Raw genomic sequence first — 14592 nt, 5'->3', positions numbered from 1 at the left:
AAAAGGTTTTTGCAAAGGCTCCAAAATAACAGATTATCTGAGTTTTTCTTCTTCTATTACATTTATTTTAACACAGCTAATTTGATTTTGTGTGTGTGTGTATAAGGTGGCTCTGTTTCTGTGCTGTTTAACCTTTCTCAGGTTTTAAAGAATTGAAAAGTCTAAACAAAAACCTCGCCTCTGCCTTGCCTGCACACATTTGGTCTGCAAGGAACTCCTTTCGATTTCCTGTGTAAAAAACTTCCTCGTTTTTCTGTTCCACCCAAGTTAAACACCAGCGACCTTCCTGTTTTCTCTTCCTAATTTGAGCCTAATTCTCCGTTTACAGAGCTGTGTGTGTATCAAACTGCAGTCCATGTTTAGTTTAGCGTCACAGCACCGATATGTGTTTGCTTACCTGCACAAAAGCTCTTTTGTGTTCCCAAGGTGATGTGTGGATTTGGATTTATATCTCCACGCGACACCCGGGGGGCTGCTGGAGCTCACATCGCTCAGCTTTATTTGCTGCCAGTCATTGTTCTCGACAGCCGTAATTGGGATCTCAGCTGCTTCTCTCACGCTCCAGGACTTTAAGGACAAAGGGCACCATTTTTCCTAGACTCGATGCAACACGGAAATTCCAGAATTCCTAAGGAGAATGTGGAAAACTGTTGCTCAGTGAGGAAGATAAAGCACTTTCATCATCCCACCTTCCCAAAAACCTGTATGCTAAGAGCTAATAGAATCAGTTTCGCTAAGCAAACCGTTCTAAATCTTGTTTTTAATAAAGGTTTTAACACTCCTTCCATGCACAGAAGCCATGAAAACCTGGATCACCGGGCAATTAACACCAAACCCCCGGTAATGGCCACACCGGCCGGCAAACGCCCCGGGCCAGGGCCGCAAGGTCAAGCGCTGGAACCTTGGCCAGGCCGGCCTCTCCCTACCTATTTCACCGAAAAAACGCCCACAGCCGCCTCGCTTCAGGTGACGGAGGCGGGACCGCCCGGCACCCCCCACACGCACCGCCGCCATTTTACACCGGCAGCGCCCTCGGCAGCCAGGGGCGCTCCTGGGGGTTTAGTCCTGCGCGGAGGGCTCAGGGGGCGGCGGCACCGACTGGGGGGAGCCGTGAGGGGGCTGAAAACACCGCGGGCAGAGCGGGACCAGGACCGGGACAAGGACAGGAACAGGGACCGGGACCGGGACCATCCCGGGGACCGGCACAGAGCCAGCGCCCTCCCTTCCTGCGCCGCCCGCCCAATGAGCGCGCGGCACGCGGTTTAAATGGCGGGGCGGGCGCCGATGGCCGTTGGTGCCGCCATGGGCAGCGCTGAGGGCACAGGTAGGGCCGCGCTCCCTCAGGGCCCCTCGGGGCACTGATCACCTCCTCCTGAGGGCACCGACTGCCGCTCCCCGGGGCTCGCCGTGCCCCTGTTCGGTCCCTCCCTGCGCGGCCTGGCGGTGGGGCGGGTCCCGGTGCCGCGGCTCCGGGAGCCGCCTTCTCTCTACCTCCTCATCCCCGGCTCCTCGCATCACTGGCGCTGTTTTATTCAGCCCCTTAAAGCTGTCTTTTCCTTGTGTCGTGACTTTTGAAGCTCTTTATTTTACCCTCCCCGGTGGCGCTTTTAAATTAATAAAGCTGGAGATAAGCAATGAGAGGAGTCTACCGAGACATCAGCCTGAAGTGTAGGGAGTGCTACTTTAAGCTTTCATTCACCTGAAATTATTAAAATGTTTAAATAAAGTGATGTCTGGAACTGATGGAAGACTAAAGGGGTGGAAAAGTAACACCCCCTATGTACAGAATAGAAAAACTGTGCAAAGTAGTTACTGTTGTGGTAACTGTATACTTTTTTCCTTCCAAAGATGACTTACCCCTTCTCCAACCATTAAACTCCTCAATACTTGTTAAAATACCACAATGATTTGCAAAGGCAGCATCGTGGAGGGGGAGGTGGAAATCCAACCCCAAGAGGTCACAGGCTAAGGGAGATCCAGACTTTAGTTCTTCCAAGGTGCTGTTTGAACTGGGTGATGAGGAGGAAAGCAGAGGGTACACGTACTCAAAGCACTTGGAATCCAGGACTCAAAGTCTTGGGAAAATCAGGCTGTTAATGCACATCTCATTGTACTCCTCAGAGTGTGGAGTTGGTGGGACCAGCTCCATATTCTTGTAATCCCAAAACAATTCATAAAAGTAATCCTAAAATTCAGCTTTCCTGGGGAATATTGACATCAACAATGATGTCGTTACTGAAGGGTATTGGTGAACCTGGGTTTGGAAGAGAAGCTCCTGCTTTTCCAAAGAGTGCATGTCCTTTCTGATTATTGATAAGCAGCATATCAAAGCTTGGTAAACTCGTCAAGGATTGGAATTCCTGGCTGTGAGGCCACATCTAAATTTGTTTTCCATTATCTGAAAGGCAAAAGGAACCTGCCCAGCCTGTGGTACTTCAGTGCCCTTCAGCTCCCAAGTCTGGTTGTGCTGTGACTGTACTGGTACAATATGTTCAATATTTGGGGTGATTTAACTGACCATGTCCTTATTTCTGTGTCTTTCACCTCTGACATTAATATGTTTTACTTCTTAATAGATTGGGTTGACGTTGCCAATGGTCTTTTGAGGAGCTGTCACATAAACCAGCACATAAAGCATCTCTCAGAATGTGGTGCTGATGTGTTTGTTCGTCTTTATGAGTCAATCTTGGGAGAAAAAGTACCAGGTAGGAATGATAATTTTAAAATCTTTTGGGTTTTGTTGCCGTGTGTTCTGTAATGAGAAAAAAATTTAAAAAGTTTGTGCTTAGTATTTATGAAAAATTTCATGTACCAGCTACTGAAAAAATACTAATTTGTAAGCAGAAGTTAGAGTAGTTTAATTAAAGTACCTGCAATAAGCTGGCCATTTGGATAGCTTAAAATCTATTATTTCTTTTAAATAGATTTCATAGCTACTCCCAGGAGCCAAGAGGATGATGCACACAATGTACAAGCAGTAATAGATTCCCTGGCACTGGACTATTTGCAGGTCAGCTTGTCTCATATCACTGGTAAGTATTTGTTTTCATGAGACAAAGACCAGCTGAGTGTGGTTTAATTGGAATAATTTATAAGAACCATGTGTTATACAGAATGCTCTCATACCTGCAGGAAGGTCTTTGTCCCACAGTGAATGTCATCAGAGCACCGAACCCTTGCACTGAACATCAGGTTGTAAATTGAAACAGCAAGCAGAGAATAAATAAGAGGAAGAAATGTTAAAGTTAAGCCAGCCATCCTTCAGTTGGCTGCTAAACTGCTACCTGCAATCTGTTACTTGCTCGTGCTTGCAGATTGGCTTTTCAGACACGAGCCTCGAATTTCAAACTCAGTGCATTTTTAGGAGTTGGTTTGAGCTGCTGTGCCTGTCCTTTGGACACAGAAAATGGCTCTCACTGAGCTCTCATGGACAGCCTCACATAACACAACCTGCCAAGAAGGAAAACTGCTTGTTGTGAAGTGTCTCTGGTGCCTGGATGGTGTGGCTGGTGTTTGCTGCTGGCACCCCAGAGACTGGGGTCATGCTGTAGTTTGGATAAGAAAAGTATTAAATACTAACTCTCCCTGAAAATATCCCTGAATATTTTTCTTAATAAAGTTGCACTTAATAGAAGTGAAAATATGCAACTTTAGGATGCTAAAAGATACCTTAAGCTTACATGTGTAGCCATAAACAAGTGATCAGTTGTCTTCTGAGCTGACACCTTCACCAAGCACTCTTCTCCAGAAAACTTGGAGAATTTCTCCCCTGTGAGGTACCAATTATTAACATGTACCACTACCTTCTCTTCAGGTGAGAACATTGTGAAAGGAGAGAGGGAATCTATCAAAAACCTCCTGGAAATATTTGATGGTTTGTTAGAGTATCTGACAGAAGCCAGTGAATCTTCTTCTCACACTGGAGGTGAGCAGATGTAAACCCAAAATGTTTCCAATGTAGCAAAGATTTATTCAGTGTTTTCCCCTCATTTACAACATCAACAATGCAGAAAAGGAGAAAGACAAGACTGACCACGAGGGAGGACATTTCAGTGGCCAAAATGAGTGTTTGCATTCCTTATTTTCATAAGCAATAACAAAATAATACCCCCCAAATCTTGTTAAAAGGCAAGAATTGGAGTACATAATCTTTCTGCTTTGTTTTTGTGGCAGAAACCTACTCTAGACCATTCATCCTCTGTTAGCTGCTTCTCAACCTGTCAGTCAAATGATTCAGGATTAGGATTCAGGGAATGTTGGCTGTAATTGGAACAATGAGCAAATGTCCCTTTTACTTACTGAGAGGCACGTGAGGTGGGTCCTGGGGGTAAATCCAGAGCAGGGGCTATTTTGAGGAAAAGGGTAAATGAGAGAGAAGCTGTTTCTTGCAAATAATTGCCTCTTGGTTATTAACAGCTGAGGCAAATGTGCTGTCCAGTCATGAAATTCAAACTGCATCTCAAGAGCAGCTGGAAGGCAACACTGATCAACTTACAGAGCATTCAATACCCTCATCAGCTGAAGGGTAAGAACAACTCTGAATATTTGCATTGACATGGAGATTGACCATCTTTGTGTATCTGTAGAGAAACTGGTAAGTTTTTAATAGTGTGGAAACCCGCTGATTACACCTATCAAATGGCATGTGAGGTAACTCCTTTGGTCAGGCAACACAAGGGCTAAAATTAGATCCAGAACTTTTTTTGGAAGAGAGTGCTGATGGCATTTTGTTTCCCTTAGGTTTGCTTTACAAACTTTAATCCGTTCTCAACGATTGTGTTTTAGTGACGCTGAACTGGGTTTGTCTTTGTCGCTCCTGCCTTGGTTTCTCGTGTGGAAGGAGGGCTCGTGTCCAGCCACTGTCTGATGTCACAGCTCCTCTGCAGCTCCATCTCGTGGGCTGAAGGGGCAGAGACCTGCAGAGGAAATATTTCATGGCTTTATGTTCCCTTCAGGTCCCACTCAGAATATTTCCTTCTAACCTGTGATACAGATGGCTCAGAATCTACTGGTGAATTAATTAGGCTTGGAGACACCGCTCATTCATTTTCCAGGAGAGAGGAAGGTGAGTTTGGATGAAAAAGCATTTAAGACCACTCTGTGGTAACACTTCTTGGCTTTTTTTGTGTTGTCACAGGTGACACCTCAAGTCCTTTGTGTTTGTCTCTGCAGGGTGGATGGAATCTGTTCCTGCTGCTGAGCCTCCCAAAGAGGGGGTGGGTGCCAGTGCCACCAAACTGGGGGAGCCCATCCAGCAAGCCATTCCTCTGCTGCCCCCCTTCCAGCCTTCACACCCTGCCTGGAGAGGTTTCCACAGCTCACACAGACAGGCAGCAGCTCTGGCAAGCAGTCAGAAAATTCCTACTGTAAGGAAAAACCTAGCCTTTGGTTATTTTTAATTTATTGATTTATTTATTAGTAAGCCATACTGCTTTCATTTTAAAACCCAGTTAGTTCACTTGCAGCCTGGGAGTGGTTGGCCTCTGAAGAACAATTGTGAATGTGTCAGAGTTTATCTCATTCAAAGGATTTGGGGTTGTGGATTTGTTCTTCACTAAGGGTCCAGAGAGGAATTTAATTTGAGGGGTGTATTTATTTTATACACATCCCCATAATCAATGTAACTGCACAGTTGGCAATAGAGCAAACAAAATAATTATAGTGATTTTTGTCTATCCAATGTAGCAAACAAAATAATTATGGTGATTTTTATCTTCTATAAAATCAGCATTGGCTTCCATTTGCAGACAGACCTAATGTATGACCTTCCTGTCAGCACTCTCCTGTGAATTTATAGAACACATGTTGCTTTTTATTTCAGCTTGAAGAGTCACCTACTGAAAAATCTGATGATGATTCTGGTAGTCTCCCTCTATCAAGAAAGATCCCTGGTGAGAGAAATTTTTACCTCCTATAGGGGAACTCTTTAAGTATCACACATTGCATTTATTTTCACTGGCACCACAAGAAACATGGTTTTGAAACTACTAATGCACTGCAGCCACAAGTTCATATTTCTATCGCTGTTTTATAGAGAAACAAAAATAGGTTACTTTTAATCTTTTCCCTGTGCTGGAAAAAAGTAATCCATGTCCTCAGTTCAACTCCTTTCTTAGTTAATCCAGTTAAGATGGGCCTGCTCTACAGAAATCTCCTCCAGCAGATAACTGCCATGGCTGAGCTTATTCTGAGCAGAGAAACATGGAGCAAACAAGGCACTTTAACCAAAAAAAAAAAAAAAAAACCACAAAAAACCCAAAACATGAACTGCTATTGTAGCAAAGCTTTAGAAGCTGTTTTTTCCAGTACTCATTTTCTCTGTTGCCTGGGAAACACTGCTTACCTTTCCAGTTTCCATAGCACTGCCATGGCACTGAGATTGCCAAACTGACTGTCACAGCTGTGTCACCGACCTGGCTTTGTGTCTCTCTTCTCTTTGAGTAGCTCTCAGAATCTCTCTTTGGCTGCACAGGCCGTGGCTCACCCCTTGTTTTCCTTTGTTCCCCCCCTCAGAGGGCACAGTGCAGGCTGAAGCATCAGCTCACACTTCCCTGTCATCTGCTGCTGCACTGGGAGCCCAGGTGGGTGATGCTGAGGACAATGGGAGAAAGGTACTTCTTGCATCTTTACTTGTGGAAGCTCTTTCAGTATTTCTGGATTTCTGCTTCATTCTCCTGATACCTCCTGGTACTTCTGGGCTTGTTTCAAAGCTGCTCTAGTCTCACTTTCCTCAATGTACAATCAGTGTTGAAAGACTAGGACTGTGTACAGTTTGTAAGTCACATCAGTTCTTAGCTCTTTCTGGAGCTGTTTGCTCCAAAAAGTGCATGAGCCAGCACCCAGAGAGTTCTAATTTATCACAACCAGCCAGTCACTAATTATCTTGCTTTTTAATCAAAAATACACAAAACACAAGAGTGTGGTCACGTCCTTTCTCTGCAGTGTACCAGCATTCTAAATCAGTAAGAATGTTGGGGTTTTGGGGTTATTCAACCTCCAGTAAAACTTAGATTTACCCCCTTCTAAAGATCACTGTACTGCCTGGTTATATTGGTTCATTTGATTTTATTGCTTTGTCCTTTGCTTTTCAAAAACTGAATAATGCAAAGCCCACCAATCGATCCACTCTGTGCCCATAGAAATGTGTCTGTATAGGAAATTTCTCGCTCTGGAAACACCATTTTGCCTTCTGCAACCACAAGAGGTACTCACAGACTCCACTTGTTCCTCCAGTTTCAGCAGCTTTTCCTTCTGCACTGCCTGTTTCAAACATTGTGTGTGTTTGAAGCTCAAGTCCATGCATGGCACCTCCAAATTACTCCTGTCTGAGCAGAGGAGTTCCCAGGCAGCACCAAAGCAGTGGAACTGAGTGGCACAAGGACACTTTTGGCTCTCTGGGAGTTGCAGCTCAGTCTGTACTCAGTGAAATTCAGTTTATTTCCACTGCCTGGCATCAGGCTCAGGCTCAGAAGGGGCACTCACCACTTAACCTAGACCTTGTTCTGGTTCACTGGCTGAGCTGTAGATGATTCTTGAGCTGATAGTCTACATTTTTGCTGCTCTGTTGCTTTAAGCATTATTTCTCCAAAGCACACTATCTTCAGTCAGGGACCTGGAAATACAGCTATTTTTATGTGTCTGTATCCACAGGGTTTGAGATGATTCTGTAAAAGCTGTTGTAGCCTCTCTACTCCTGTGATCTATTAATAAAATCTCAATTTACTAATTTTCTAGGTTCTTCTGGAACATGAGCCTTCTACATCTGTTTCCTCTTCAGATGAAAAATTCTCCCTACAATTTGAACAACTAACACAAACTCCAAGACCTGAATCCAGGTACCTGCCTAGAACATCAAGGCAAGTTCAGTTTTTTGGTCCTAAACCACACTAGCACTTTAATTTCCATGGCCATCCAGCCCCACTCTCCTTTTTCAGTAAGACCTCTTCTTCCTTGGCTGTGTGACAGTGAAAGATTAATGTTAATAGAAGGGTTTCCTGTTTCTCCTGACATATATTCATGTTCTTAAATATAGTTATAGGCACTTCCACATTCAGCTTCTACTTAATCCTATAAAAATGTGCTTATGCAGAAAGCGGAGGGGAATTGTGTGAGATAATTGTTACCTTCAAGTTTTCATCAGAGAAATGAAATCTATTTTCTGCTTTAGCAGATATGAAACTTCTACCACAGATTCATTTGAAGATTCCCTTTCCCAGGGAGCAGCCAAGAAGAAGCTGCCTGAGCAAGAGCTCCACGAAGCATCAGAAAAACTGTCTCGCAGGCTCAACGAGCTGGATTTAGTAAGTGAAGTCTCCCTGTTGGGCTGAGCAACCTGGCTTTAGTCATGGCAGTGGAGACAACAGGAATATGAATTTAACATCCATGAAATGAAAATCCACAGCTAACACTGCCTTTAGTTCATTCCAAATTTACAACTGTCTGTTCAACTTGATAACCCCTCCTCAAAAAATCTGTCCCTTAGATGTTAAAGAGAGCTTTGGGGGAGTGCAGCAGAGAGGAGCTGCCAGATGAAGACAACCTGTCCCAGCACAGTGACAGTGTCATGGACTATGGCCACAGGACAGCTGGGAGAGGTAACCATTGATGCCAGTGAAGAATTGGGATGTAAAGCTGATACACTGAATTACTCAGAGTTAATTACTAAGTTTTGTGTTGTCAGTTCACTTATGTTTGGTCTCTGATCCAAACCTGAGCAACAGTAACAGAATTACAACGAAGTTCCTGTTTAACACTTAAATAGCTGTGGCAAAACAGGCACAGTAAAAAGTGTACACAAAGTGGGGGAGGGCAGGAACAGAAGCTCCCAGGGCTGGGGTTCTGAAATGAGGGCCTGGGCACAGTCACCTCACTGCTTTTTTTGTCTCAAATCAGCTCCAAGGTACCCAAGCAGGCCACGATCCCTTTCTCCACCCTCCCATTTATATCAGCACCAGGAAGATAAACTGTGTGGTAATGAACACATAAAGACAATCCGCTGCCAGCTGCAAAAAGAGAGGGACGAAAGAACAAGAAAAGCAAAGGTAATTTCTGAGTGAGACTTTGTGGGAATTCTTACCAACAGTTATGCTAAAGCCATGAAAAATGCTCTGACTTAATGGAGGATCTGGCCTCCTTTAGTCATCATGTGCTGTTGTATCTGTGACTGCTGAGGAAGAGACTTTAAACCCCAAATTTTGCAAAAAAAAGAGAGAGTTTAAAGTGGAAGAAGCTCCTTTGACCCACACAGCAAACAAGTTAATGAGGTGGTTGTATGGACTGATTATTTCCTCTGGCAGGTCCTTCTGTTTTTATTTTCTAGATGGTCAATAAAGCTTATGAGGATGAACTAAGGATTTACGAAGCCAGGGAGAGGCTTAGACTTTGCAAGCTCAGAGAAGTCCTCAAGGAAATTGTAGGTGATGCACTGTGGGGATTGTTGGTTGTGTTTTGTTTGGTTGTGGGTTTTTTCCATTTCAAATTTGTCTGGATGATCTGTGCAGGCACTTTTGGGTACAGAAACTCCTTGTAAATTGTCACAGTTACAGCCCTGTGTGCTACTAAAGTAGTGACTTAGTTCAGTGCTGCAGAAGAGCTGAGGTTATGCAATAATGAGATTTAACCTTTATTTGAACCCTGACCTGCATTTTGGTGAATTCTGGCCTTCTGGAGAATCCAGGGCAATATGTCCAAGTTCTCATTCTAAAGTTTCAAAGACATTTGAGCTCTGGTGGCCAAACTCTGTTCTATCAGTCTTTCCCCTTCTCATACCTGTTCTCCATCTGTTTTACATCTGCTCCTAAGGAACAAGAATACAAAGAAAACATCTTTAAAGAACCTCCAAAAGTGTCTCAGCCAGTGAAAGTTTATTCTAGAAAAACCACACCTTGGATTCCAAAACGAGGGACCGTGAAGCCAAAGCAAGCATATCCAAGTAAGAACTGCAAAACTATCCTTGGTGGAAAACTGGCATCCTTTGAAAGCATGTGTTGAACTCCAAGAATAAAGGCACCAGGCCAACATATACCAGGCAGCTGCAGCATTTTCCCCTTCTTCTGACCTCTATATGTCTGGATTTTTGTTAGGGAAGATAATGCTCTAAGTAAATGTAAGCCATCGATGCACAATCAAACTGTGACCCATTTACTACTTCCTTAAAATCCCTTGGATTATTTTCAGGGCTTGTTTCCATTACTGCTGCTCCTGTGCTTGTTCCACTCCAGTCTGAGCTCTCCTTCTGTTATTTTTCTGAGCATGGATCAGGTTTAAAGTCGGGCCTTTGGCTTGAGCTGAGCCACGTGCAGGTAACGGAGGAGGATCTGTCAGGGCCCTGCCATTGTGCTGTTAATGCTGCCACTGCTCTTGCTGGGCAAGTGATGCTCCAGGAGCAGCCAGGATGCAAATCCCAGGCTCAGTTTTGGTAACCAGCACTTGCTGGTTAGTGTGTGCTGTTAAGTGTGTGCTTATGGATCCCCTACATACCTGCATGTTGCTCAGCTACACTGCCTGGTATTTTCTTTTTCCAGTTTTTAAAGGGCATGTACTTGGTAAATACCCTTTTGTTTCATCTCCCCATCATCTTTTCCTGCCAGAAAGATCAAAGATGTACTGGGAACGAGCTGGTTGCAAACCAGTTTATTTTGCACTTGTTTACTTGACCTGGATCTGTCATTGCTCCTGTGGTGTTGGCATTATTTGAAGTTGCTGCAACCAGAGAGAGAGGGGCAGCTAAAAAAAAATCACTGATTAGTGATGGTCAGAACCAGATGAAGAAAAGGGATACCTGTCTTAACTGGATGTGGTGGTGGTGGGAGGGAAATAACACCTGAGCTGTAAAAGCAGTTCTTCAGAAAAAAACAACAACAACAGATTGGGATCAGTGTCTGCTGCTGGACTGGCAGGGTGATGTCATGTCCTGCTGGGCTCAGCCTGACACTGGAACAGCAGGGTGGGATTTTATATAGAACTCAACAGAAAATACTTCATAACTTAGCCTGGGCAAACTCACCACTAAATGTGTTCTGCAGGAATTTATTGCTCACATCTGCCTTTACCTTGCAGTGACAATAAGGGACAACGAGCTCCTGGTGAAGCTGCTGCAAGAGTTTCCCTCCCTGCACATCTCCCACCGCACCCTGAACAAAATGTGGGAGCGGCAGCTGGCACACACCGAGCACCTGCAGGCAGCTCCTGCCAGGGCCAGACCAAAGCTCCTGAACGAGGTGAGTGTGCCCATCTCACCTGCTGGGTGCCAGCACAGAACTCCTGGCACTGGGGCAGCAGCCACGCGCGGCACGGACGGGGCACCCGCACCTCAGGAAAGGCTGAGCTTGGGTAAACAGGGATGTGCAGATTTAGACACGTGGATTCAACTGATCAGCCACTGGAATTGAGTGGTCCTGTTTTATACTGCTTTTTCTAGTACTGCTTGGGGTTGCTAATGCCTTTTTAAAAGCACTTTGGTTTCAAGTGCTGCTTCTGAACAGTCTTTTGGTTTAAAGGTTAGTTGTGAGATACAAAAGCTGATTAACTTCTGGTAACTCTCAACATAAAAACCAAAACACAGCAGAGGGGCAATGTTTAAACCTCCAATATACAACGGCTTGTCCTGCAGAATGATGGAAGTGATCAGCTTTTATTTTTTAAACCTCCAGGTTCAACAAGCCCTGAGGAAGCATGAGCTTCTTGCTGCAATTATTAAAAAAGATCAAGAGCACAGCAAGAGACTGGTATGTTCTTTGGAGGGTATTTGTCATATTGTACATTCATGTTGAGCTACCTGGAATTCCTTGGTCAGGAAAGTGGCTTTTTATCTTAGGACAGTTTTATGCCTTTTGAGCAGCTGGGGTCTCAAATGCCATGTGATGATTGTGGTTTGCCTACTGGGGTCATGAGAGTGGAGCAGTATTTTTATGACACTGCACTGCTGCTTTAAAAGGTCCAGTTCTAGAACTGTGCAAGGAACCTTCAGGCTCTGGGTGCTGCAGCTCCCACGGCAGCGCTGACTCCAAAATTCTGTCGTGCCTCAGCCGTGCCCCATCAGCAGTGACCAAAGCTTTAAACCCCAACTGCAGGGTACAACTGGGCTGTGGGCAAGAACCCTGATCAATCAGCAAGGATTAACAAAGCTGTACCTGTTGGCAGGTTGGTCTTAACAGCTGCTTGTTCTCCTTTCAGCAAGAATTCAAGACCCGCATCTCCCGGCAGAAATGGGCTCAGAACAAAGTGACCGAGAAACGGCAGCAGGTGGCTCGAGCCAGGAGGTACTATGAGGATTACAGGGTGCAGCTGAGGGCCAAGCTGATGAGAGCCAGGACACGGGAGGAGAAGGTAAGGACAAGATTCCTGCTCTGCAAGGCTGCAATTCCTTAGTGTTTGCACCCCAGTGCTCATCCCACAAGTAGAGAGCAAGGGAAGTGACAGGAGCAGGGCCATGATTAAGTTGGTCAGTCAGTGATGAAGCAGTTCCTTCTCTGGAAACATGGACACAGTGTAGAGCAATTCCCTGTGGAACAAGAAAAGCTGCTTGGGGTTAAAAGGAGAGGAAGGTGAAGTATTAGTATGGAACAACGGGGCTGGTAATGTGAGAAATTGGGGAAATGAGTTTTTGGATTAAGAAGTTCCTGTGGTTACTATCCAAAGAAAACAATCTAAATCTTCAGTTAAGATGATGATCAAACAGCAAGTTTGTCATTCAGTTGTGTTAAACAAAGTGGTCTTTGTGCCAGATATGATCTCTAATTAGGGCTGGACATCAGAGAGAAGGAAAGCAAGGAGAGCTGTTAGGCTTTACAAGAGCAGATACACAAATGTCACCTTTGAAAAGAAAAGATGAGAAGTTTAGTGCCTAATCCACTGTTAGTGATTTGGGAACTGTTTGCCTCAAGCTGTGAGCTACAGCTGGTAAATGTTCTGGTGTAGAAATGGAAAGGCTGAGTCCAGGCTGGATTTCCTGCTGCTGGAAATCTGGATGAAGGTCCTGAAATCAGACTCAGAGTGCAGGGTGGGCTGTAAATCACAGTGCATGTTCAAAGGCCCTGGCTTGTGCTGTCGGGTCATATGACTAAACTGACATGAAAAAATGATTTTATCTCCCAGAATTTCAGTTAAATGAGTAATACAAACCCAGCTCAGCTGTATCTGCACCACCATCCCCAGCTGCACAACCTGGGCAGTGGCCTCTCCTGGTGTGAATGCCGTTCCAGCAGGAGGATGCTGCAGCTGAAACGTGTAAACATAGACTTATAAGTTTCTGGGAGAGTTTCAGCTTTGCTTTTCTCCACTGCTGGCAGATCTTTAAAAACTTATTTGAAGAAGGCTTAGAAATTCAGAAGCAAAGACTGAGGGACCTGAGGGCATACGCTCAGGAGAAGCGCGATGAGCAACGGCGAGAGCACCAGAACGAGCTGGAGTCCATGGAGAACTACTACAAGGGTCAGGTAAAGCTTCATCTGCCTCACACAGCCCCTTTTCTTTACCCTGGAAGTCTTTCTTTTCTTTAATTGCTTCAACTGACACGTGTTCTGCTCAGTTTGCCATGCTAGCAGAAGCTCTGTCTCAAGAATTCCAGCAAATCCAAACCAGAGAGAAAGCACAAGCACAGGTAAGTCTTCTTCCTTCTGCCTCCTTGTGTTTTCTTTTCACCTGCTGTGGCTGATGTCAGGGCTTTGTTTTAGATGCTACAGAAATCCAAAAGAGAACTGAGATCAAAGATGGAGAAGGAAATACAGCAGCTGCAAGCAGCGATCATGCACAACGACGACGACACCTTTTTTCAAGAACTCGAAGCGGACAGACTGAGATCCAGACTGCAGATGGCTTCCTTCCAGTACAGCCAAGGCCACTTCTTGTAAGACTTAGGTAAATGTCACTGGCTGAGAGGATGAGAATCTCTGCTGGCTGCTGTAATGGGAAGATGGTGTGTGGCTGGTTTGTTTTTTCTCCAGAACATTTGCTCTGTCGTTTTGACCCATCAGGGGTGTAGCTGCTGGGAACTGGGATCCCCACAGCACTTTTATGATCACCAATAAAGTTTTTGAAGTGCTTTCTACCTTCTTAGCAAGGCTGGGATAATGTTGAGCTCTACCCAAAGGAAGTGGGATGAAGTCAGAGTGCTTTATCCTGGTGGAACAGTTGGATGCTGGGGCTGTTGTTGCTCAGCCACACTAACACCATTAGCCAGAAATTACTGGATTGGAAAGCTCACAAAGAACAAGAAGATCTTTAAAAGAACATCAGAGGTTCAAGTTTCCTGGGAAAGGCCAAGTCAGAGAATGGTTGCAATAAACCTGACATCACAAATCAGGAATTCAGATACACCAAACAAGGGAGCACTGACAACTTATTCCATGAGCTCTTCCCTTCAGTTTGTGTTTGCAGGGTTGGGGTTCCTGGCCTGTACAACATAAAGGCACATAAAATACTCCCCCAGTGCTATGAATGCATTGGGAAAAGTGGTTTGGAATGGAAGGAAAACAGTGAAGGTTCTTCTGAAGCAGTAAAAGATGAGGTTCTGCAAGAGCTGGACCCTGGGAAGGAGCTGGGGCTGTTACTGAGACAGTCTCCTCTGCCTGACAGAATTTAAACTTTTAATTA

General features: G+C 44.8%; 1 protein-coding gene across 4 annotated transcripts; it reads left to right on the top strand.

Moving 5' to 3' along the window:
• Positions 1–1210: 1210 nt before the first annotated feature.
• Positions 1211–14047, top strand: CEP95 (centrosomal protein 95). Of its 4 annotated transcripts, none has more exons than XM_050318987.1 (21): positions 1211–1324; positions 2577–2705; positions 2925–3032; positions 3815–3925; positions 4417–4525; positions 4956–5065; positions 5173–5366; positions 5822–5891; positions 6514–6581; positions 7735–7856; positions 8171–8300; positions 8483–8594; positions 8893–9041; positions 9320–9412; positions 9802–9931; positions 11059–11219; positions 11652–11726; positions 12175–12327; positions 13290–13436; positions 13529–13600; positions 13674–14047. In XM_050318987.1, the coding sequence occupies exons 1-21, from the start codon at positions 1267–1269 to the stop codon at positions 13848–13850; spliced, it is 2478 nt and encodes an 825-aa protein (XP_050174944.1). In that variant the 5' UTR covers positions 1211–1266; the 3' UTR covers positions 13851–14047. The 4 variants fall into 4 exon arrangements, with proteins under 4 accessions (XP_050174944.1, XP_050174943.1, XP_050174942.1 ...); XM_050318986.1 differs by having other exon boundaries at positions 6514–6611; positions 7735–7835; XM_050318985.1 differs by having other exon boundaries at positions 6514–6611.
• Positions 14048–14592: the final 545 nt, after the last annotated feature.

The sequence above is a fragment of the Myiozetetes cayanensis genome, unplaced genomic scaffold, assembly GCF_022539395.1.
Source record: "Myiozetetes cayanensis isolate MyiCay16 unplaced genomic scaffold, myiCay2020 scf22, whole genome shotgun sequence".
Taxonomy (NCBI): Eukaryota; Metazoa; Chordata; class Aves; order Passeriformes; family Tyrannidae; genus Myiozetetes; species Myiozetetes cayanensis.
The sequence above is the reverse complement of the archived record's forward strand: the minus strand, read 5'-3'. Positions and strand labels throughout refer to the sequence as shown.

Coding starts and splice junctions, on each gene's coding strand:
- CEP95 (XM_050318985.1), top strand. CDS start 1,267: ATGGCGGGGCGGGCGCCGATGGCCGTTGGTGCCGCCATGGGCAGCGCT. Junction 13,437..13,528: donor AGAACTACTACAAGGGTCAG/GTAAAGCTTCAT, acceptor TGTTCTGCTCAG/TTTGCCATGCTAGCAGAAGC. Junction 13,601..13,673: donor GAGAGAAAGCACAAGCACAG/GTAAGTCTTCTT, acceptor GCTTTGTTTTAG/ATGCTACAGAAATCCAAAAG.